At 45.4% G+C, this 25,509-nt stretch overlaps 1 protein-coding gene across 1 annotated transcript in view; it reads left to right on the top strand.

Moving 5' to 3' along the window:
- The window catches only part of cntn3a.1 (contactin 3a, tandem duplicate 1), a 48,338-nt gene extending 23,166 nt beyond the window's left edge, over positions 1 to 25,172 (top strand). The window contains exons 8-21 of the mRNA XM_062460231.1: positions 968 to 1,097; positions 2,710 to 2,860; positions 10,105 to 10,232; positions 12,477 to 12,652; positions 14,621 to 14,738; positions 15,007 to 15,165; positions 15,575 to 15,724; positions 16,080 to 16,150; positions 16,618 to 16,852; positions 17,079 to 17,194; positions 18,826 to 19,012; positions 19,712 to 19,824; positions 20,548 to 20,716; positions 24,829 to 25,172. Of these exons, the coding sequence (XP_062316215.1) occupies positions 968 to 1,097; positions 2,710 to 2,860; positions 10,105 to 10,232; positions 12,477 to 12,652; positions 14,621 to 14,738; positions 15,007 to 15,165; positions 15,575 to 15,724; positions 16,080 to 16,150; positions 16,618 to 16,852; positions 17,079 to 17,194; positions 18,826 to 19,012; positions 19,712 to 19,824; positions 20,548 to 20,716; positions 24,829 to 24,923 (1,998 nt within the window). The 3' untranslated portion in view covers positions 24,924 to 25,172. The remainder of the gene's footprint in view (positions 1 to 967; positions 1,098 to 2,709; positions 2,861 to 10,104; positions 10,233 to 12,476; positions 12,653 to 14,620; positions 14,739 to 15,006; positions 15,166 to 15,574; positions 15,725 to 16,079; positions 16,151 to 16,617; positions 16,853 to 17,078; positions 17,195 to 18,825; positions 19,013 to 19,711; positions 19,825 to 20,547; positions 20,717 to 24,828) is intronic.
- The last annotated feature ends 337 nt before the right edge of the window (positions 25,173 to 25,509 follow it).

Below are 25,509 nucleotides of genomic sequence, written 5' to 3'. Positions count from 1 at the left end.
CGCGTGAAACCCCGCTCAGAACGATCCAGATCTGTGCGTAGTGGTGGTTATTGTGTTGTTCTGATTAATACCGTGGAGAGTGTTCATTTTCAAATGATGATTTGATGAGAATCTGAGCGGGGAGGTGGGGAGTGGGGATGGTGTTGAAGAACGATTCTCTCTGGGCTTATTAGAACCCTGGAAAATAATGTTTCAATTATCAAAACTCCCGAGGATAGAGAGAAGGAATTACTGTAGATCAGTCCTCCATGAGGAGACCCTAGTGTTGATGGAAAAGTACTTAGGCAGTGTCCATGTACTGTATGGTATAGCACTAATTAAAACCATAAAAAAGCACAGAATCGGCTGTTTCCTTTTTTCATGAGGCTGCACTGGATCTAGAGACAGTTTATTAGAAGGTTCATCTCCTCCTGTCATGTGATGTATTATTTTAGAAGCTATGTTAGAAGCTTTTTAATTTACAACGCTATAATGGAAAGATGCCTCTTTGTGTATTTGAAATATTAAATGCTGAATGTTGAACACAGCAATTATAGGATTTTTTTAATGTTCCAAATGGGTAGTTAAGAATCACATTTTGTTCCTAAATTGTTCAAAACCATCTTGGCTTTAAACTGCAAACCTGGCTTTAATCAAGTCTTTGGGGTGGTGAGTAGTTAGGTTTTTAATCATCCTTGTGGGCACCAGAAATCCACACAAGGACAGCAAACTATTTTTTTATTTTATTTGTGGGGACATGTTTTTGGCCCTCTTAACTATGGCTAGTGGGTTTTTGGTGTCTTGGAGTTAGAATTACATTAAGGGTTGGGGTTAGGAGTTTGGGATAGTTTTATGGGTAAGGGGGGCTAAGGTTTAGAGTTCAGGTTAGGTTTTTGGGTTAAGGTTAGGGTTAGTCAAAACAGGAATTTAAATGGTATTGAATACATCTGTTGGACCTGATGTGTGTGTGTTTATGTGTGTGTTTCAGGACAGGGTTCAGGTGAACAACGGCATCCTGACTATCAATAGCCTGAGGCTGGCAGACATCGGCATGTACCAGTGTGTGGCTGAGAACAAGCATGGAAGGGTCTTCACCAACACTGAGCTCAGAGTGATAGGTAAGACGTTGGGAGTCAGGTGGCTGAGCGGTTAGAGAATCGGGCTAGTAACCAGAAGGTCGCTGGTTCAATTCCCGGACACACACACCGCACACACACACGACACACACACCGCACACACACAAAGGACACACACCGCACACACACAGGACACACACAGGACACACACAGGACACACACAGGACACACACAGGACACACACTGACTGCTCATCACATCTGCTCACTGGGATGTAGATTTTCTATAATTGCAGCCATGTTTTGTGTCTCTTAAAACAAACAATGATATTTTTGATCAGTTCAGACTCCCCCAAAGCACCTGAGTTGTGCCGTATGTTCAGGAAGTTCACCAGATCCGTTTATGAATTGCCTGGAGCCTGGTCATAATCCGGGGAGAATCTCATTTCACACTGCCATGTCTTTATAGTTACACCAAAAAGCCTTGTTACTCAGAGAGTGATCCAGACAGGGAGAATCGTTATAGTTTTTTTGTGTGGGAACATGCTCTTCATTCCTCACCAGCTGTGGGGGGACCTTGGGATTTAATGGCGATATCTGTTGTCTTGTTGGTATTAAAGGAAGGGCTGACATTTTTTGTGCATGTGTTTTACTCTCCCTCCTTCCTTCAAGGCTCGAGGTGGCAGGGAGTCATTTGTGAGGCACAGCGTGTAGGATCGCTGTCACCAGTGTTCGGCCCTACGCTGGCTTTGAAGAGCATTCTGATGAGTCGCCATGCATACAAAACAGCCTGATAGGGTGTCAGTAATTAAAGCCTAAAGCAACGTCTACAAAGCCTCCTGCTCGCCGTACAACGGCTCTTTCTTGTTGGAAACCCCATGGCTGAATGCTTGATGTATTATAGCCTATCAAGGAAAACTGTGAGGCGTTAGGAAAGTGCTAAGCGTTGAGTTTCCCCTTAAATGAATGTCTTTTTAAAGATGATGCATCCACGGCAGCTCTCTCTTCATCTCTCTCTCTCTCTCTCTCTCTCTCTCTCTCTCTCTCTCTCTCTCTCTCTCTCTCTCTCTCTCTCTCTCTCTCTCTCTCTCTCTCTCTCTCTCTCTCTCTCTCTCTCTCTCTCTCTCTCTCTCTCTCTCTCTCCCCCTCTCTCTCTCTCTCTCTTTCACTGTCTCTCATTGTGTTCTACATGTTTTTTAATTCAGTGATACAGTGCCTCTTCAACTCTCTCTCTTTCACTTTCACACTCAATTTTAGTCCTACTTTTCTATTTCCGTGAACTCTCGTCTCTGCAGTGCCATCTTTCTGACAGTAAATTAAACAGTTTCTCTCTCTCTCTCTTTCTCTCCCCTTCCCTTCTTTCCTCCCTTCCCCAATCTCTCCATCCCTCCTTCCTTCCCTTCCTCCCTCCCTCCCTCCCTCCCTCCCTCTGCCCCTTTCTCTATCTCCCTCCCTCCCTCCCTCCCTCCCTCCTCTCTCTCTCTCTCCTCTCTCTCCCCTCCCTCCCTCTCTCCCACCCTCCCTCTCTCCCCCTTCTTTCTCCCTCCCTCCCTCCCTCCCTCCTCCCTCCCTCTCTCTCCTCTCTCTCCCCTCCCTCCCTCTCTCCCACCCTCCCTCTCTCCCCCTTCTTTCTCTCTTCCTCCCTCCCTCCCTAGCCATAGCTCCAGACTTCTCCCAGAACCTGCTGAAGCCCCAGACCCTGGCCAGGCAGGGGGGAGACGTGCTGATTGAGTGCCGGCCAAAGATGTCTCCTCACGGGATGATCTCCTGGAGGAAGGGCAAGGAGGCCCTGAGAGAGAGCCACAGGTGGGTCAGTCACACAGCTGCTGGAACGTTAGATTACATGGGATTAGGATTCACCCAATTAAGATTAACAACAGGACACAGGATTTAGGGAAGACTGCCATGAAATAGTTCAGAGGAGCAGGAACCCAGAATTCCAATGTGAACACCTGGACCTGGACAAATGGGAAATCAACTTGAGCTTGGATCATAACAGTTATGAGATTACCTTGTAAGGATGTAGTGTACTTAGTTAGGCGCCATTTGTGTAATATTGTGTTCTTATAATATCTCTAAATATTGTGTTTGTTTTTGATTGCTGCTCTATGCGCGTCAGAGAGGTCCTCTTGCTATCAATTAAACATACCCGTATAAATATGTGATACTCCACAAAACGTTTAAACATCACTTAAAATGGTTCTTCCCGTGGAAAATGTGCATTTATCACAGCATACTCTGCACTTTCTCACATCTCCCTCAACACCCCTTATTGCATAGAGCTGCTCTGAACATTTCCAAATTGGCTCGGTCTGGAAGTGCTTTCTGAGTGTTTACATAAGGTAATTGGCCATCGCTAGACCTTGGCACACAGATCGATGGGCTGATCCATCCGCTCATTACTGGGGAGCTGGCTCAGTCGAGGGGTTGTTAGGCCTGGACGTACGATCTTGGCATTGAGACTTAGGAGGTGGAGGAGGCGGCCTCCAGCTAGCGTGATCCATCATTGGCTGATGAGCGTATTCCGCGTTCCTGCTTTCTCAGCGCTGGTGCTGTAGCAGCAGTAACCATGTTGTGGTAGCGAGTTTAAAGGCTTGGATCTTTTTCCGTTGTAAGAATGCAAACGTTTTGTGGAGCCGGCAAAGGAGGAGAAGGGGAGAAGGGAGTCTCTCTCAGAAGACATCTGTTGTGGTTTTTAGAGGAGTCGTTGGTCGAGGTGGGGCTTGGGGAAACTGAGCGGGAATTAGAGGAACTGTCCTTGCATGCTCTGGCACACGGAGGGATGCAGCTCTTTTGTGTAGACAGCCCTTCTCCGCTGTCATAGTTTAGTGGTTCGTTTAGACCGTGAACCCTGCAACCCTCCTCCACTGTCGGAGTTTAGTGGTTCGTTTAGACCGTGAACCACACAGCCCTTTTCCACTGTTGGGGTTTAGCAGTTGAATGATAAAACTGAAAGGGCAGGGATATGTTCGATGACTCAAGGTACCAACACTTTCACATCCTCCCACACCAACATGCTATACATACACACACTCTCTCACACACACACACATTCTCAACTGTTCTGGCAGCGAGAATATTTGGCATCGACTACCAAAAAGATGAGCTCCAGAGTGGTTTGCATTGCTCAGAGCCTACAGCTCGCCTCCTGTACGAGGCAGAGCAGGGATCTTCTGCAGCTATTCCTGGCCTCCTTTGGTAGCCTCTTAATTTGCGCAGACGGAGCTCTGAACAGGAGACACAACAGCACACCTGCCTGTGCATGTGGCGTGGCGATGGGGGGGCCTGGATTTCTTATTTGATCTGGGATTAATTGTATTAGCTGTCTCAGCAGCCTGGGTGCCGCCATGCCGCCCGGAGATCCATCTTCACCACGGTATGGCGCGCTGCAGGCTCTCCCCCTCGCACCTCCTCCCCCTCTCCCTCCACCACCTCAACCTCCCTCCCCTTCCCCCCCTGTCCTCCACCTCTCCCCCTTCCTCCACCTCTCCCCCTTCCTCCACCTCTCCCCCTTCCTCCACCTCTCCCCCCTTCCTCCACCTCTCCCCCTTCCTCCACCTCTCCCCCTTCCTCCACCTCTCCCCCTTCCTCCACCTCTCCCCTTCCTCCACCTCTCCCCCTTCCTTACACCTCTCCCCCCTTCCTCCACCTCTCCCCCTTCCTCCACCTCTCCCCCTTCCTCCACCTCTCCCCCTTCCTCCACCTCTCCCCCTTCCTCCACCTCTCCCCCCTTCCTCCACCTCTCCCCCTTCCTCCACCTCTCCCCCTTCCTCCACCTCTCCCCCCTTCCTCCACCTCTCCCCCTTCCTCCACCTCTGCCCCTTCCTCCACCTCTCCCCCTTCCTCCACCTCTCCCCCTGTCCTCCACCTCTCCCCCTTCCTCCACCTCTCCCCCTTCCTCCACCTCTCCCCCTTCCTCCCCTTCCCCCCCTGTCCTCCACCTCTCCCCCTTCCTCCACCTCTCCCCCTTCCTCCACCTCTCCCCCTTCCTCCACCTCTCCCCCTTCCTCCACCTCTCCCCCTTCCTCCCCTTCCCCCCCTGTCCTCCACCTCTCCCCCCTTCCTCCACCTCTCCCCCTTCCTCCACCTCTCCCCCTTCCTCCACCTCTCCCCCTTCCTCCACCTCTCCCCCCTTCCTCCCCCTCTCCCCTTCCTCCACCTCTCCCCCCTTCCTCCCCCTTGCCTTCCCCAGGCAACGTGATGCGATGCCGCATAGATGATAACTGATGATTGCAATGCTCCCAGCATGGACCTGGTTTAGAAATCTCACTAAAGGAGGTTGTGATGGTGATGTGAGATTGGGGGAGTCAGGTGGCTGAGCGGTTAGAGAATCGGGCTAGTAACCAGAAGGTCGCTGGTTCGATTCCCGGCCATGCCAAATGACGTTGTGTCCTTGGGCAAGGCACTTCACCCTACTTGCCTCGGGGGGAATGTCCCTGTACTTACTGTAAGTCGCTCTGGATAAGAGCATCTGCTAAATGACTAAATGTAGAAATGTAGATTGAGGTTACTGTAGACCAGGTGGAGTGTGTGGGGGGGGGGGCTTCTTGGGCTTGACCCCCGAATGTTTTCTCAAAAGCTTTGAATCCTTTAGGTAAAAATATGGATTGTAATATTTGGCAAAAATAACAAAATGAGTCCAACGTAATGTTTATATTACATAACGCTCAAAAAACTATTTTGCGCTCAAATTAATGCTAAAAAATGTGTTCGCGCCCTTGGATTACCTTTGTAAGTTCCTATCTAAGCTCACATCCAACCTTGACTAGGTCCTTGGTTGAAGCCCCGGATGTTAATAACGTCTGGCTCCGCCCCCGCTGGCTCCGCCCCCGCTGTACACCTGGTTTTCATCTCCCAGCAGGTAGAACCTGATGATGGATGAGCCTCTGAAGTATGCATTCGTTTAGGAGTCGCAAACCACGGTTTTCCACAACAGGATGCTGTATTTTCCGATTGTAAATAACTAGAACACTGGGTTTTCTAGTAGGGGATGTTGTAATAGGGGGTTTTCTAGTAGGGGGTAGAACATGGAAAGAAAATATCTCAGCTGTAATTGGCAATGAACTTGGTTATTTAAGTCTGATTTGATTCTATCTTGGTCTGTCGGATGTGAATATACCGTAAATAATGTTATGAATCTCTGCAAAATATTAATAAGTTTGTAAATATATAAACAAGTTTTCTGCCATATTGAGCTGCACTAAGCAACGGAGTGACACAATGCAAATAATTAGCTGAAAGAAGCTAACTACGGCTTCTGATCTCGCGCTACCACATTCCGTTAATCCATCTCTTTTTATCAAACGTTACGTAACAGTCACTTAACTCATGGCTATGGTAAACCAGCACAACAATAACAATTGCCAGGCAACAAAACGCTACATTCAGTACCGAACGAAGTTTCAGCCGTCTACGTCTCATTAAGACATAGCCTACTTGCGTTCGTGCATGGATGAGGCCAGACTGTCAAATCTCACCTTTCTGTGTCTGGAGCGGGACATACATATTGACAAGGACAAAGTGGTTGGCAAATTTTCCACCATGAAGGAGGAGGATGAAGATTTAATAAGGGATATGTGTATAGTTTTGTTAGATTTATTTGTTCTGGAGGATCGTTAAGCAGACAACAAAATTGTAAGAAATACTGTGGCACTGATTGAGCGCACTTGGCCTGTTCAGCACCATCGCTGTCAATCAGCTGTTGCTGTCCGTGGTGTTGAAAATATTTTATTTGACTGGCAAACTGTTTTCTTTGTTCGTCAGTACAAACTTGTCAACAAATGTGGCTTTTCTTTGTGTCTTATTTGACATATAGGCTTACTTGGCTGAACAAGTGACACATTATAACATATGCATTCATCAGATATTTTACGTTTTTTTTAACGGTTTTAAAATGACTTGGTAGCAGAGGGCCCCATGATGAAGCTCCGCCCCTGCCTGTTGGGGATCTGATCCGTTGATCGACTTGAGTCATCTTTCCACACAGCTGCCATAGGAGGCGATAGAGCAGGTTACCTTGAAAATATGACAATTGGAGGGAGTTGGGATTATACCTGAAACGGTGACATTTGTAACATTGTGTTAACATATTCACCGTCTCAGTAAGTGACGAAACGATATGAGATCAAGTTGCTGTGCCAGTCACTTCTAACAGGATTTAATATAACAGGATTCCAGCGCACTACAGGGCGATAAGGTTAACATTAATGTGCTTACCATAATTACATTTCGATGCTGACCAGTCCGACTGCCTGTAAAAACAGATTGAACTAATAGCTTTGTCAAAGTCACACTGAAAATAGCCCTCTTGAGTGAACGATTGTTATACTGAGGTCAGCAGCCCTTAATCCTGTTATACAGATCCAAGCAGGAAGCAGGCATCTTCCCAGATTATAATCTCAAAGAGAGTTGGCAAAATGTAATTGAACATCAAGATCAAGGAGACTCCTTCTCCAACCGCACATGATTTGAATATGAGACTTTGTTTGTGACGTTATAAATGTGTGGTCGGCCATCTTTGCGTTTATCTCCACGCCAGTCTTTGTTTTTATGCACCACACAAATTTCCACTAAACCTCAATGGCTGTGAAGAAGTCCTGGAGCAAAGACTACACTACGAACAAAAGAGGAAACAATTTCTTCACCCTTTCAAATCCTATTACTCCCTGTGAGAGATGAATTGGGGGAAAAGTGCTGGATACTGCAGTTTAGAGTCCCTGTGATGTCTTATATCCATAACTCTTTATTATGGGCTATTAACACCAGAAAACCCTGGGGTAGTGTTGGGGGAAATACCCCATTGGTTATCCTTAGGGACCAGTTATAGTACACAGAATACACTGCTGCATTCTAATTCGCTGGATCTTCGCGTATTAGCTTAGTAGGTCAGATTTGATGATCTTGTAAGACCTAGCCTGTTGGGCAGCGTGTTTCAAGGGGATGAATGTCTTATTAAAGCTTATAATGTGTCTTGGGTGTCGGCCAGTTCTGGCACTCTTTATAGTTTGGATGACGTGAGGGAGGCTTAGAACGTGCGTTTTTCCGCTGACAACGGGAAGGAGATGGTGTGATCCTTCGATGAAACAAAATCTGCTATTGTATTACAGTATGCTTCACATTGTCAGACAAGCATATGGCAACGTGACTATAAAAAATGTAACATCTCTTTATGTGTAGGGAATACTCATTATTTTAGGTTAGAAACCACTTTTCACTCCCTCATCGCACCTGTTTTTTTATTGCTCGAAAAGGTACAAAGTATACAGATAAACACACTGCTTTTTGCACTGCATTACAAAATGGTATCTTGTACATTTGTATTTTTTGTAATATTTGTATTTTTGTATTTTTATATTGTAATTTACGGCAACTTATATTTTATTTTATTGTATATTTAATTCTATTCTAATCCCACTTAGTACTGCTAGTTTATGTACCCTTAGTATAGATAGTCCACATATTTAAATTTTAGGTATATGTTTATTGTATGCACCTTCCTGCCAAAGCAAATTCCTTGTCTGTGCAAACTTTCATGGCGAATAAATCCCATTCTGATTCTGATTCTGAGGTACATAGAACAGTAAACAGTAAAAGTCAGATGGCTGAGCGGTGAGGGAGTCGGGCTAGTAATCTGAAGGTTGCCAGTTCGATTCCCGGTCATGCCAACTGACGTTGTGTCCTTGGGCAAGGCACTTCACCCTACTTGCCTCAGGGGAATGTCCCTGTACTTACTGTAAGTCTGCTAAATGTAAACGTGTATAAACTTCACCGCACCTGTTTTGGCGTGTATTTATAGATGTGTGAGGTATGTAGCCGGCAACACGTTATTGTATGAGAACCATGGTCTGGATTACCTTACCTTAATTATGATTCTATAGTAGTCATGATATCTGCAAAGGCATCAATAAACCCTTAATTTGAACAGTCTCAAAATGCGAATCACAAACAGTTCAACTCACCTACAAGTGAAAGATTGTGATTTTTTTTGCCTCTATGCAATTTTATGATGATTGACAGATATGCTGTTGAACTCACAGGCGGCATTTTCCATATTCAAGACTAAGATGAAGATAAATTGATATAAAACATTGATCTAAGTAGGCTATGTGGCCTCCTCGCTTGCTAAAATGACAAAAATGAAAATGTACAGTTGGGTAATTTTTTTAATGAAATGTTCAGTGTTGCTGCGGATGCCGTTACTCTACTTGTTAAATCTCAATACTTGGACATGATTCTAAGTCTCAATGTGGGTTTAACAGGTAATGTAACAGCTGATAAAAATTCCAACACATCACAAGTTTACACCGCAGAAGAAGAGGATTAAAATTCACTGTCAGTTCCTTTTTAAAGGAACTGACGATTGTAGGTGACAAGGTTTCTCACCTACAATCGTGTGAGGAGTGAGGTAGGCTATCAGTCAAAACAGATGCAGGTACAAGTAACGAGTTATGTGTTTACGTATTTCATGTGTCCATGGGGGTCAGATGGCTGAGCGGTTAGGGAGTCGGGCTATTAATCAGAAGGTTGTTGGTTCAATTCCCGGCCGTGCAAAACGAAGTTGTGTCCTTGGGCAAGGCATTTCAACCTACTTGCCTCGGGGAGAATGTCCCTGTACAATAAGTTAACCCCTTGTGCTGCCTTCGGGTCACATGACCCAAAGGTTCATAATGAACTATCGTTGTGTTTACCAAATTGTACCCAATACAAAAACAAATAAAAATAATTTTCTTTTAACCTTCGCAATGTGGGGGGTCTGACACAGCCCGACGGTTAAAATAAAATGCTTCACTTTGTTTTTGTATGCAGTAATGTTGTCGCAATACGATGGTGGGTCACAATGACTGATGGGTCACAATGACCCCAAGATAACACAAGGGTTAAGTTGTAAGTTGCTCTGGATAAGAGCGTCTGCTAAATGACCACTAGAACATATACAGTTATGAAGTGATGCTGGCAGTAAATGCTGTTTTTTCAACACACAGTCACAGTCTAACTTAACGCAGAGATAAGTTGTTCTGTTTAAATGTTTCTATCTTAATCTCGCCCCTCAGGGTCTCTGTGTTGGAAAACGGAAGTCTTCGGATTGCAAACGTTTCCAAAATGGACGCCGGTCTCTACACATGTGTGGCTAGGAACCAGTTTGGAGTAGCCAGCAGTGCCGGGAGTCTCTTGGTTAAAGGTAAGGTGCAGGGTCCGCCAAGCCCTTAACGCAGGAGCTCAGGTTCAATTTCTGACCCGGGTCATTTCCTGCATGTTTTCTCCTCTCCTCCCTCTCTCTTTGCTTTTCTGTTTCTCTCTTCAACTGTCTCAAAAAATACAGCACAGGTGTGTGTGTGGTTCAGTTTCCAGGTGGGCGATTTGGTCCTCATCATCTTGGATGAGACTGGCCCTGTCGCACACGATGAGGTAACGCAGAAAGCGGAGAGACCCACAAACCAAGTGGACAGATTTGATTGGTCGTTGTTGGTAGACTCTCCTTAACCCTCAACCAATCAGGATGTTTTACAGCCCAGTTCCTGGTTGTTTTGTGTGTTGTGTGTGGTACTTATTTCAAAAGCTTTTTGAAGATAATTCCGCTTGCTTTTCAGCTATTGTAATGAGCTGGCAAATGTTTTGAACATCATTCTTGAACAGCTCAAAATAAATTGGTTGTGTTCCTACAATATCTTAGAAAAGCAGGCTGTGCCACTTATATTTGAAGATTTTTTAAGTTAACTATCTGCACATACCCAACATCATGCAGCCAAACCACAGTTCTTCCTAACCACAGTTATCCACATGCTAAACATGGCATGGGAGACGAGCAGCTCGTTTCCAAACGCCACAAAGATATTCTGCACAATTACTTGATTGGTCAAGGTTAGAGTAAGCGTTTGACTTGCACCCGGGCCTTGATGTTTAATTCATACTTTTGTATTCCGGCTAATAGCCGTGCTGGGTTTGTTTAAGGCTTCAATCCATTTAAATCACATGCTTCTGCAAGGCAATGAATTTCCTAGCCTTTTTTAAATAGCAGAGTCAACAACAATGCTCTATTAAAATGCCTTTTTGGTGATTCTTTGCGAGTTTTGAATTGCAAATTTCCTTGTATGAAACTTTCTTTCCTTTCCCATTGTTGGTCCTTTCGCATGTAAGTATGGGGCTATCTCCTACACGAGTACATCTTTTTGTATCATATTTACATATGGTATTCATGAAATGCAGCCAGTTTCATCCGACGGAAATCAATCCCAGCCTTTTTCAAGGAGCATGTGATATAACTCCCAGGTTGATTTTGTCTGGTTGACTTTCTGAAACGTTACACATTCCTCTTCCACATTTACTTCCCTCAGTAGCTGAATTGCATTCCTGTATGAAATACAGGCGTTGGCCAAGATGTGCCCTTGATCTTCAAGGCAAACATCAGGTGGGAGTTCAGAATCCGGATGTTGATGAAGTCCTCCCTCTCATTTCTCAGTCTAAATCTAGATCTAGTTTCCCAGCCTCACCTGAAATGCACCCCCACTACCAGTCAGACCACCTCAGGGGGTGTGAGATAAACAAACTAGCTTGTTTTGACAGCCTGCAGAACAGACCTTTACTCCCCCTGACACGCTGTGTCGGCTTTTCTGTCCATTAGACGCTTATGATGCGCATGCATAATTCACCACGGGCTCGCGGTACGGGCCCCCTCCGCATTCGGCTTGCATTGTCGAAGGGAAAGAGATGCCCAACCGAGTCGGACCAAAGATTATGTTGATATCCAACATGCCCCACGCTGTGGTTGAAATGGGATGGCTGTTTGTCTGGGCGCAAATGGAACCAAATTATAGACTCTGGGCTGACCTGTGGAAAGGGTGGTTTGTGCAAGAGAGTACCCCCCCCCCCCCCTCTCGCTATCTTTTCTCTCTTGCTCTTTCTCTGATACGTTAGTCAGACATGTTGAGGCTTTGTGGAAGTAGTCAGTCAGGTGGTTGAGCGGTTAGGGTATCGGGCTAGTAATCAGAAGGTTGCCGGTTCGATTCCTGGACGTTCCAAATGACGTTGTGTCCTTGGGCAAGGCACTTCACCCTACTTGCCTCGGGAGAATGTCCCTGTACTAATGTAAGTCGCTCTGGATAAGAGTGTCTGCTAAATGACTAAATGTAATGTAAATGTAAGTAACTGGTCGCTTGAGTTTGAGGAAGACACACATTGTATTCTGCACTTGGTTTTGACATGCGCTAGTCTGTTCATGAAAGGAATATGTATTAAAACAAGCCCTGACCTCCCACAGTTGTTCTGTGGTTTGAAACTAGGTTGAAAGAAATAACTGTTGAAAAGGAAAATAAAAAAAGCATTTCTGAGCATTTCTGCTCAGGAAGGAATGCTCTATCTGAGGTGAGACGACCCCAAGCAGGTTTTTCTATGATAACTTGAGAATGTGCTGCTTTGGTTCTTACAGAGCAAACTATCATCACCAGTCCGGCAGGGCACCTGGACGTGACTGTGGGCGAGAGCATTGTCCTCCCCTGCCAGGTCGCCCACGACCCCTCGCTTGATCTCAAGTTCACCTGGTTCTTCAACGAGCAGCTCATCCACTTCGGGAGCCATGGGGGGTACTTCGAGAGAGTCGGGGGAGTGAGTGATTTCTTTACGGATTACTCTTGTAACGCGGTGCTTTTAAAATGTGCAACTTTCTTTTTGCCCTTTGTGCAGCCCTTGTGTGACATAAGATTTCTGTAAATGCTTCTTTCGTTCTAGTAAAGGGGAGACGTTGAATATCATTCGTGAAAGTATCTTAAGTAAAGGAAAACTTATTTCAGAGGAGCATTTTGACAACCTCCAAAACTTCCAAACCATTAGTAGACTTTGTTCGAAGTTGTTTACCTTCAAAGAGCACAACCCTTAAATTGACTTTTTGGTAGATCAGAGGCTGAAACTGAGGTGAATACTTGTTTGTTACATCTACCTTCATACTGCCTCAGGGTCTCTCAAGCTCTGCTCTACCAGAGCATTTCACGCTTGCCCAATAATGAATCATTATTTATCACAATTGAAGAGAGTTTGTTTGCCTTTTATGCTCGTTGATAACACCTCCTTCATTGACAAAAGCAGTGCCTGTGGAATTTGCTCAGTCGAGCATTGCATTTGATCTTCTACCTCCGAATACATTTCTCCTTTCATTATGTAAAGTAATTATGATGGCTTGGGTTCTTAATCACCTTCTGTTTATTCTGGAATGTGTGGGATCATTGGCGGTGGTGGTTGTGGGATGATAGTGTTTATCCCTGTCTTACTGAGGTGCTTGACACCCTGAGCTACAGTATTGACACAAACCTGTTGGGAAGGAAAAAGTAAACATAGTAAAATACAAAAAGCAATTTCTAGAAATATGACAGCTTAATTTAGAGTACATGATATGAGTTGACCGCCACAAATGGTGGAAAAACAAATTTCCTTGGTTTCCGTAATGGAAGCTATGGAAACGGACATGCCTTTCAGGATTGGGGAACGGACATGAACAATGAATAGAAATAATGGTGAAACAGTGTTGAAAAGAATTCAGGCCATTTCTTTATGATCTAGTTTCCAGGTTACAGTAATACAGTCTGAAACCTTATAATTTGTGCCATGATTCGATTTTTTCTTTCTTTACTAAGAAAGTAAAGGATCGATAAGTTAACCCATGGACAGGAATGTCTCTCAGAGTCTGGGCTTTTGATTCTGACAAAATGTCCTTAGTATAAACATGAAATCTTTTTTGCTCATCACTCTTAGACAGACGTTACTTTGACATGCGTCTTACAGTTAAAGGTCATAGTTAATAGGCCCACATATTAACTGTATAGATTTACAGGACAGGGCCAAGAATAAAAGCAGATTCTCTTTGAAAGAAAGCCTTTATAATTTATGTAAAAAAAAAAAAAAGAATTTGATTAAAACTTTCATCCAATAATTTCAATTGAAGTCTTTGATTCCTAACCTGACTTCTTTATCCTCCATCAATGCAGCCCAAAAGGGAAACATGTTTTTTTCCAGTGCTTTTTATTGGATTGAAAGTTTTTCAGAATTTGTCAAACCAATTAAAGTTTTTACATAAATACTGCATAATACTGTTTTAGTGCTGACTTCATTTGCTTGTTCAGATAGCAAGTTTCATGGTCATTGATATTCTTTTCCCCTCCCAAGTTTTACTCAAAGCGCGACAGCAGCGAGTCTAGCCTCTTAACTAGATCAAGGGGTTGCTAGTGGACGTAGCTAAAGTATGAAAGGTCGGTCTAATTCCTGTAGATTGTGATTGTACAGTATACAATGTATTCTTAGAGGATTGGATGGAGACTTCAATGTACCAGGAAGGTTTCATTGGAGAGCATTGCTGGTCTACACTTACAAATCCTGCCTGGAACATCTTGCATTGTAGCTGCATGTAGAAATAAGTAATATTTAATGCCTGAGCAATAGTCGTCATATGTTTGAGGAAGCTTGTTATATGTTTCAGCAGAAATAAAAGGTTTATTATCATTTAATTAATCTAGAATGTTCCCCAAGCGTTTTAGCTTCTAGAGTGTTGTTGTCATGTCATTGCATCATTGTTCTCTCCTTCAGCGTTCCGCGGGTGACATCATGATCAGGAACATTCAGCTGAGGCATGCTGGGAAGTACACATGTGCCGTCCAGACCAAAGTGGACAGTGTGTCTATCGCGACTGACGTAGTGGTTAGAGGTACACCTAAACAAAATAAATAAATCCTATGCAATTTTAATCAGCGGCGTAGGCTTGTTTTCAAATGTGGGTGGGACATCTTTTTTTAATACCTGATGAAGCAACCGTTAAATATGACCTTCTTAATAAAAAGTGGCGGGCGGGGGAGGGACAGATTTGCAGTTTGTTCGATGAAACTTCCATCCCTGATTAGAAGTAAAGGGGCACAACTTTTCTCTTAGGACAAGTCGTCTGTGGTGATTGTGACTGAGGTGCTGGTGGTTTGCAGGTCCCCCAGGTCCTCCGGTGGCGTTCCAGGTGACAGACATGACTGAGACCACCGCCTCTCTCTCCTGGAGCCCGGGCCCCGACAACCACAGCCCAGTCCTCAGCCACACCATCCAGGCCCGCACGCCCTATTCCCTGGGCTGGCAAGCTGGAACCACAGGTAGGAACGCGAAGGTGTATGTGGAGGTGTGTGTGGAGGAAGTGTGGATGTGTTTTAGGGGACAGTGTGTGTGCATGTGATAGAGAGAGTGAGAGTGTGTGTTCACAATGAATTATTCAGGATTTGATCATTCAATACCAATACTTGGTTGAAGTAGCATGATCAACTATTGTGCAGTTCATCTACATTCCAATAGCAGTGCTTGTTGACTGACTGGTTTGTCTCTTTGTTTTTCTCTGGTTCCTTCCTGGTTCCTATGTGGTTACTTCCTGGTTCCTGTCTGTTTCGTTCCTGGTTCCTATCTGGTTATTTCCTGGTTCCTGTCTGTTTCCTTCCTGGTTCCTATCTGGTTATTTCCTGGTTCTTGTCGGGTTCCCTCCTGGTTCCTTCCTGGTTCCTGTTCTGTCAGTGCCTGAGCTGTTGGGAGGCAGACAGCTCACAGCCATGGTGGTGGACCTTAGCCCCTGGGTGGAGTATGAGTTCAGGGTTCTGGCCACCAACGCCATCGGCACTGGAGAACCCAGCAAGTCTTCCAAGAAGGCTCGCACCAAAGACATGCGTACGTGTCTAAGCGTTCACACACTCACTCTTTCAAAACATTTAGCACACTCAGAGAATAGAGAAATCACATTTCTCACCTCTGGGTAGTACTTTGTGTTCCCTTCACGATGCCATTCCAGTCAAGGCTTCTTTACACAGTAATGTTAGCATAAGGTATGAGGTCGTTGGAATATTTTGTCTCTCTCTTTGTCGCAGCTAGATGATGATGATGGTTGTGATGAGGAGGAGGAAGAGGGGGATTTGTGTGAAATTGAAATAATAATAATAATGAAAACATTTAGTTTAATATTGCCATGGAGACGGGAAGAAAGGAGTGCAGAGGAAGCCTTCTGAAAACAACTTTGATTCCACAGCCCCCAAGGTGACTCCAGCCAGAGTGAGCGGAGGTGGTGGAGGTCGTTCGGAGCTCGTCATCACATGGGAGGTACGTCACCCAGCGCCCTGCCTTGTGTGTGTGTTTGTGTGTGTGTTTGTGTGTGTGTGTTACCATGAGAGGTTTGTGCATTACCGTAAGAATAACCTTGTGTCCTTCAACCCCCGCCCCCCCCCCCCTCCTCTCCCCTCCACTCCCTCCTTCCGCCCCGTTCCTCCCCGCCTCCGTCCACTGCACTCCCCCCCTCCAATGCCCCCCTCCCTCTCCCCTTCCCTCCCCCCATTCTTCCTTCCTTCCTTTCCACCACCACCCCCTGCCCACCCCCCTCCTCTCCACCCCTCCTCTCTCCCCCCCTCCTCTCCCCCCCTCCCCTCTGCCCCCCTCCCCTCCCCCCCTCCTCTCCCCCCCTCCCCTCTCCCCCCCCCCCTCTCCCCCCCTCCTCTCTCCCCCCCCTCCTCTCCCCCCCTCCTCTCCCCCCCTCCTCTCCCCCCTCTCCTCCTCTCCTCCCCCCTCCCCAGCCGGTCCCTGAGGAGCAGCAGGGTGGTCCTGGGTTTGGCTACGTGGTGGCGTTCCGCCCTCACGGGGCACAGGGCTGGATGCAGGCGGCGGTCACCTCTCCCGAGGCCTCCAAATACGTCTTCAAGAACGAGAGCATCCCGCCCTTCTCGCCCTACCACGTCAAAGTGGGCGTGTACAATAACAAAGGGGAGGGGCCCTTCGGCCCGGTGACAACCATCCACTCTGCGGAGGAAGGTGAGGTCATCGTTGATACTGTCAAGACCGTTTAATCCCATACAACACCATTCACCTGATTGGTTTTGACTCTTGTCTCTCATCTGTGTGTATTTTGTCTGTGCTGGTGTGTCTGTGCACCTACGCATGATGCTGCCTGTGTGTGTGTGTTTGTTCGTACATGTGTGTGTGTTTGTTCGTACGTGTGTGTTTATTTGTATGTGTGTGTTTGTGTGTGTGAGTGCAGAGCCCACCAGAGCTCCAGGAAGGCTGAGGGCCAGGAGTGTGTCGTCCTCGCAGGTGGAGGTGACCTGGAAGACCCTCCCCTGGAGCACCAACCGTAGACGCATCCTGGGCTACGAGGTCAGAGCATGGACACACATGCAGACACACACTCAGACATACTGAAAACTCACACACACACTGTTGATACGCACACACACACAATGTAGACACGCAGACAGACGCACACACACAGGCACACCAGACCTGGGTCAATTACACAAATCAAATAAAGTATTTAAAAGTAATTGAGGGGCGTTCAATTCTCCCCTTAAGGGAGTCATACATTGGTTTTATTACTCTGGGGAAGATGCATCAAGTGCACTCAAGCTTTTAGCAGTCTTTTAGTAATTTAGCATTTGACACATTTCTGACACACACACACACACACACACACACTCCGTTGAAAACGACACATAATAGTGTAAGCCTTTGCAAATCTTGTTATTAGTGAAGGCGTAGTGATTCATAAAAGGTAGAGAAGGGCAGTCTTGTATTATCTCTGCACAGCTCCTTTCTCTTGTGAATTATCATTGTGTTTGAAGAGCAAGGTGGCCTTACTGTGGAGGTGAGACAGGGCCTGACTGTGGAGGTGAGACAGGGCTTGACTGTGGAGGTGAGACAGGGCCTGACTGTGGAGGGGAGACAGGGCCTGACTGTGGAGGTGAGACAGGGCCTGACTGTGGAGGGGAGACAGGGCCTGGCTGTGGAGGTGAGACAGGGCCTGACTGTGGAGGGGAGACAGGGCCTGACTGTGGAAGTGAGACAGGGCCTGACTGTGGAGGTGAGACAGGGCCTGGCTGTGGAGGTGAGACAGGGCCTGACTGTGGAGGTGAGACAGGACCTGGCTGTGGAGGTGAGACAGGGCCTGACTGTGGAGGTGAGACAGGGCCTGGCTGTGGAGGTGAGACAGGGCCTGGCTGTGGAGGTGAGACAGGGCCTGACTGTGGAGGTGAGACAGGGCCTGGCTGTGGAGGTGAGACAGGGCCTGACTGTGGAGGTGAGACAGGGCCTGGCTGTGGAGGTGAGACAGGGCCTGACTGTGGAGGTGAGACAGGGCCTGACTGTGGAGGTGAGAAAGGGCCTGACTGTGGAGGTGAGACAGGGCCTGACTGTGGAGGTGAGACAGGGCCTGGCTGTGGAGGTGAGAAAGGGCCTGACTGTGGAGGTGAGACAGGGCCTGGCTGTGGAGGTGAGACAGGGCCTGACTGTGGAGGTGAGACAGGGCCTGGCTGTGGAGGTGAGACAGGGCCTGACTGTGGAGGTGAGACAGGGCCTGGCTGTGGAGGTGAGACAGGGCCTGACTGTGGAGGTGAGACAGGGCCTGACTGTGGAGGTGAGACAGGGCCTGGCTGTGGAGGTGAGAAAGGGCCTGACTGTGGAGGTGAGACAGGGCCTGGCTGTGGAGGTGAGACAGGGCCTGGCTGTGGAGGTGAGACAGGGCCTGACTGTGGAGGTGAGACAGGGCCTGACTGTGGAGGGGAGACAGGGCCTGACTGTGGAGGTGAGACAGGGCCTGACTGTGGAGGTGAGACAGGGCCTGACTGTGGAGGTGAGACAGGGCCTGACTGTGGAGGGGAGACAGGGCCTGGCTGTGGAGGTGAGACAGGGCCTGACTGTGGAGGTGAGACAGGGCCTGACTGTGGAGGTGAGACAGGGCCTGATTGTGGAGGTGAGACAGGGCCTGACTGCGTGTCTCCTGTGTGTGTAAGCTGAGGTACTGGGGCGAGGGGGAGGGGCAGGAGGAGGCGCGGGTGGTCCGGACGCTGGGGAACAAGACGTCTGTTGTGATCAGGGAGCTGGAGGGCAGCACCACCTATCACCTCTCCCTGAGGGCGTACAACAGCGCTGGGCTGGGCCCACACAGTGCCACCATCAACATCACCACCAAGAAACCACGTAGGAATATGCCACAACTACATCTCTTCTTTCTGTCTGTTTTGCTGTCTTTGTGTTATTTTTTTGCTCCTTCTTACTCTTGCTCTCTCAGACTCTTTCGCTCTCTCTCTCTCTCTCTCTCTCTCGCTCTCTCTTGCTTTATCTCTCTCTCGCTTTCTCATTCTTTCACTCTCTGTCTCTCTCTCTCTCTGTCTGTCTGCCAGTGGGCCTTTCTGTCTTTTTCTCTCGCTCTGTCGTCTTTTGTTCTCTTTCTCGGTACACGTCTCTCTCTTTCCTTCTGTATTCCTGTCTAATGAGCTGATCTCTCTCTCTCTCTCTCTTACTCAAGTACTTGTCAGGAAACATATTACATAATTCTATGAATAATTTTGTGTGTGTTTAATATATATAAAATAAAACTGACAACAACAACAACAAAACCGTTAGTTTTTTGATCCACGGTTCTAATGCATTTTCATACCCCCCCTCCTCCTCATCCTTCCCTGCCTCCTATTCCTCATCTCTCCTCATCCCTCCTCCTCATCCCTCCCTTCCCTGCCTCCTATTCCTCATCTCTCCTCATCCCTCCTCCTCATCCCTCCTCATCCCTCCCTTCCCTGCCTCCTATTCCTCATCTTGCCTCTCCACTGCACCACCCCTCTCCCCTCCCTCCCCTCCCTCCCCTAATCCCCCCTGCCCCCCTTCCTCTGTGTCGTGCAGCACCAAGCCAGGCTCCTGTGAAGATCATGTGGAACACCTCCAACTCCAAGGTCATCTTGAAGTGGGACCAAGTCAGAGCGCTGGAGAACGAGTCCGAGGTCACCGGATACAAAGTGAGGAGGGGGGAAACAAGGTGTAGCAGAAGGAAGGTTTGGTGTTCGGTGGTCCACATATCTGTGGTCCACTGGAAGATAATGTGTGGCTCTGTACTGTAAGCCTGGAAGATTCCTTGTTGAGATTTGAAACGCTACAGTGCCTCCTCTCCTGTCAGGAGACCTCCATTTATTCTGGATGATTTGATGTGTGTGTAGTGATTTAATGTTTCCGGGTGTAGTAACCCACCAGGACCAGAGAGGGGGTCGGCTTCCCCCATTGTGACTGTGCTAGGCTTCTCACCATAGAATCGAAAGGACAAAACTCGTACCTAACCATCTCTGGGTTGGCTGAGTTGGGAGTCAGGTGGCTGAGCGGTTAGGGAATCGGGCTAGTAATCAGAGGGTTGCTGGTTAGATCCCCGGCTCTGCCAAATGACGTTGTGTCCTTGGGCAAGGCACTTCACCCTACTTGCCTCGGGGGAATGCCTGTACTTACTGTAAGTCGCTCTGGATAAGAGCGTCTGCTAAATGACTAAATGTAAATGTAAATGTTAACCATCTCTGTGTTAGTTACTGGGTTACCCTCACTGCTGAACTTCCCCTGATCCACACCCGGGCTTTCAGTCCGACCGGCGAAACCCAGCAGTTTAGCGTGCCTGCCCTAGGCCGCCATGGCAACCCTCTGGGCCGCCAGGGCAACCCTCTGAGGCGTGTGTTTGTGTGTGTCGCCCCCCCCCCCAGGTGATGTACAGTCAGGACAGGCACGGCCAGCCCAGCGTGGTGAAGACCAACAGCACCTCTCTGGAGCTCTCTCTGCCGGTCAACCAGGACTACGTCATCCAGATCAAGCCCTTCAGCGAGGGAGGGGAGGGCCTCAGCAGCAGACAGATCACCATCCCCAGGATAGCAGGTCTGGCGTCACTTCCTGTGCCATCACTTGCTGTGATGTCACTTCCTTTCAAAGATGGCAAAAGTACACACGGCCTTCAATCAAGTAGAAGTACAGATACTCATGTTTAAAAAGACTCGGTAACACTTTATAATAAGTCAACGCTTTTTGGCATTTACAAAGTGTTAACTAATAGTTAGTTAATCCTTTATAAAACATTTTGAAACATTAACAATACATTATTAAATAGTTAATAAGCTTATTATTAAACACTATGTTGATCATTAATAAACACTGTTAAAAATTATGCATTTTATTCATAATACAATTCATAAGGTGTTTGATAACTGCATTATCATACTTTATACACAGCTTGTTAATATAGTTGCAAACCAGTAGTTTAAAAGGTGTTAATGGTACATGAGCTGGTATAGACAGCATTAGCAAATGGTGAGCAAACCATTTACATTACCTTTATAAAGCATAAGTAAATAACTAACAACATATTTATTTATGTCTTTAATTAATGTATGCCAAGTCGAATACAGGATGTACACTATGCTTTGCAGATATCTTAACAACTATTTTATAAAGACTTACTAATGATGCAACTTCTGATCAGTAATGCAAGTTATAAAGCATTTACTAACTGTTAGTTAAGGCTTTTGCGTGACCTAATCTAAAGTGTGAACTATTTATGCCTTATTAAGCATTTATAGAAAGACTATAGGCCTATAGATGTTGTGGCTTTGTTTCGAAGAAATAGCTGTTAATTTATTTACCTGGGTAATAAAATAGTATTTTATTTCCATTAAGAAGCAATACAGTAGAATTGGTATAAAAGTTGGTTACCCGAAGCTGTATTTTATTTTCCAAAAATGGCTGTAATAAACTGCAAATGTTTAGCTACTCCTCGACAGGTCTGCAAACGCCTTTGAAAGCAGAGATTTGTTAAAACGTTTGTTAACCGAGATCGTAGGCCGAGGTTTACAAACAAATCGTTTTAACAAATTGAGGAGACATTTGCTGACCTGTCGAAGAGTAAACATTTGGTTTCTTATATACTACAACAATACGTGGGAAGATCCCAAATCAAACACGGCGAATCTGGAGCAGACGCCATCTTGACGTCACTACATCTCCAAGGCAACATATCAACAACTCTTTTGAGAACGTCTTCTGAACCAATAAGAACAGCATATTGGTTCAATTGCAACAACACTACGAGCGTTCTGATTGGCTAATGGGTAGTCATGCCCATAGTATATATGTCTATGGTCATGCCAGCCGCGTATTAAGTATTTATATATATCTATGCGCGTATTGACCTCATCTGCGGTCTGATACGTATTCTTATTGCCCTCCGCTGATGTCATATTCAAAATGAGCGAGATCGAGGAGTTTTACTATCCAGATGACAATGAAGACATCAACAGCGACGAGGAAATTCTTAACTTTCTAAAAGAGCAGAAAAGTGTGAACACAGAGAGATAAACGACAAGCGCTAGGCAGATTGCTAGGTTTGGTTGCTCAGATTTCAGATTGGTTGCTAGGTGCTAACACCTGAAACACACCGTGAGAAGACTTGAGTAGAGCTGAACAAAACGACATGTTTTAAATGAAAAGAGATAAAAATGCTATATAATAAACAACTTACTAACCTCGACCGTTCAGTCATGCCGGGAAATATCGTATCGACCGCTGTCACTCTCGGCTAGTAGAGCTAAGTAGTTAGTAAGACACATGCCTGTCATTACTTCAATAAAATAGTAATTTTGTGTATCACATTGTGTTGTGTCTGTTTCCTTTTGAGAAACGTATGTTCAGCCTTTGTGAATGTGAGGTTCGAGAATGGACAAGAATACCTTAATAAATAACTTATAAATGTTTAATAAGGCAGAGATAGTTCACACTTTAGATTAGGTCACGCAAAAGCCTTAACTAACAGTTAGTAAATGCTTTATAACTTGCATTACTAATCAGAAGTTGCATCATTAGTAAGTGTTTATAAAATAGTTGTTACGATACCCTTGTGAATGTGAGGTTTGAGAATGGACAAGAATACCTTAATAAATAACACAAAAGCCTTAACTAACAGTTAGTAAATGCTTTATAACTTGCATTACTAATCACAAGTTGCATCATTACTAAGTGTTTATAAAATAGTTGTTAAGACATCTGCTAAGTATTAGTGTACATCATGTTTTCGACTTGGCGTACATTAATTAAAGACATAAGTTAATATGTTGTTAGTTATTTACTCATGCTTTGTAAAGGTAATGTAAATGGTTTGTTCACCATTTGCTAATGCTTTCTATACCAGCTCATGTACCATTAACAGATTATAAACTACTGGTTTGCAACTATATTAACAAGCTGTCTATAAAGTATGGTAATGCAGTTATCAAACACCTTATGAATTGTATTATGAATCAAATCCATAATGTTTAACAGTGTTTATTAATGATTAACATAGCATTTAATAATAATCTTATTAACTATTTAATAATGTATTGTTAATGTTTCAAAATGTTTTATAAAGGGTTAACTACCTATTAGTTAACACTTTGTAAATGCCAAAAAGCGTTGACTTATTATAAAGTGTTACCAAAGACTCTGGTAAAAGTTGAAGTACTGACAACACTTTTTCACTCAAGTTAAAGTAAAGAAGTATGGGCTCTGACATATACTTAAGTAAAAAGTAACCATTACTAATACTTGTTTTAGTGTCACGCTGGTAACTGGACCTTACATCACAGACACTATAGACATTCCCACGCACATTCGCCAGGAATCCTTTTTGGCGCAGACAATTTCAAACCTCTCCCATATGGCCATGGGTGATAAGGGATGGCTCTATTCTCAGTCATGTAGACATCACTAACTCCCTCTACAACAGTGTAACAACAGTGTAATAACAACCTCATAACAGTGTAACAACAATGTAATAACAACATAACTAAAGTGTAACTACAGTGTAATAATAGCATAACAACAGTGTAACAACAGTGTAATGACATAAGTGTATCAACAGTTTAATAACAACATCATAACAGTGTAACAACAGTGCAAGAAGTAGAAATTACAAATATTTGTGCAAACAAATTAAGTAGTGAAAGTAAAAATTTGTAAGAAAAATGTGATGTCCCTTCCTGTGACGCCTGATAATTTTTTATCTGGGTTTGAGATGCAGTTGTAACATTGTCTCGTAAGTCTTTGCACCCGTTGGAGACGGCAACCAAACAAAATAGCTTATGTGAAAGTTTAAAATAGACAGGCAATTTCCAGAACAATGACTCCATGCAATAGATCAGTGGTTCTCAACCCTGGTCCTCAAGTACCCCCCATCCCATTCTGATTCTGATCCTGCATGTTTTAGATGTTTCCCTGTTCCAACACACCTGATTCAAATGAATGGTCGTTAGCAGGCTTCTGCATAACTAGAGAACGACCCATTCATTTGAATCAGGTGTGTTGGAGCAGGGACACATCTAAAACATGCAGGACAGGGGGTACTTGAGGACCAGGGTTGAGAACCACTGCAATAGATGAAGAGCAATATCCAGTGTAGCACAGCAGTGCCACCTACTGACGTCTAAGAGCAATTACACTCAACCAGTTGTTATTTTAGACCTGAACACACTGAAGTGCAGATTAAAAATGGATTTAGTTCCATCAGTCTTAGAACTTGACATATTTTTTTAAATTTTTCAGTGATATTTCATCATGACTTTTTTAGACCTTTGTATGCGTGTACTGGTAAAAATACACACTTCCATCTTGGCCATCTGGAAATGTGACATTTTCCTCACACAAAAAAATTCAAAACACATTTTCACGTCGAAAATATAACAGTTGAGTTGAGTCATAATTGACGTACGGCTCAGCCAATGAAACCAATGCTGTAGCTCCATCTGCAGGCAGTTCTAGTAGTTCCATTTAAATATACACGAATATATCATATTGTCTGTGTTGTCTCATGTGATATTGTACATGTCTGAGGCCTGAGAAACCTTTAGAATCTTCTGTACTGAATATTCTAGAATCTCCCTGTTCTGAATATTCTAGAATCTTCCTGTTCTGAATATTCTAGAATCTTCCTGTTCTGAATATTCTAGAATCTTCCTTTCCTGCAGGTTCGCTGGCCATGGGAGCGGTGGCGACGTCGCCGGCCTCCTCAGCGGTGAGCGTGTTGACTCTCGCCCTCACAGCCTGGACGCTGCTATGACCGACGCTCTGAGGACTCCACAGTTCTCCAGGAGGCAGCACAGAGACGCAGAGGGAGAAAGAGAGACGTACGCTACAGCCAAGTCTCTTTGTTTTCCACTCTCTGCTAATCTATCGTTTTCTTACAAAGACCACCTCCGTCAAGTGGAGGCTTTCTTTCAACGTTTAAAAAAAAAAAATCTTCAGAAGGAGATGTTTGGAAGCCCAGCGCCGACGCTTCTTACAAAAGCTGCTTCTGGATGTATGTGACCGCGATAACATTTTGTTTCTGAAAAAGTCTTGATTGTTTTTCTAGCTTCTGCCATATCATGTACTTTATGAAGGATTTTGCGAGGAGTGACGTTCACGAGGACTTGGTCTGTCTTGAGTCCGAAATGTGGTCGAACGCAAGCCGGTGTCTATCTTTAGGCATCCTCTGGATATGCGTTCAATAGCAGCACATCACTGGCTGCTGAGAGAGAACTACACATGCTGATTGATTTACATACACAGCTTTCAGTGTGAGCAATCAAAGCTGTGTTCAAGTGACTTCTTGGAGAACTATGGGACTACTGTATTTGATGCCCTGACTGAACTGACTGGGATGA

The sequence above is a fragment of the Osmerus eperlanus genome, chromosome 4 (assembly GCF_963692335.1).
Source record: "Osmerus eperlanus chromosome 4, fOsmEpe2.1, whole genome shotgun sequence".
In the NCBI taxonomy this organism is placed as follows: domain Eukaryota; kingdom Metazoa; phylum Chordata; class Actinopteri; order Osmeriformes; family Osmeridae; genus Osmerus; species Osmerus eperlanus.
The sequence above is the reverse complement of the archived record's forward strand: the minus strand, read 5'-3'. Positions and strand labels throughout refer to the sequence as shown.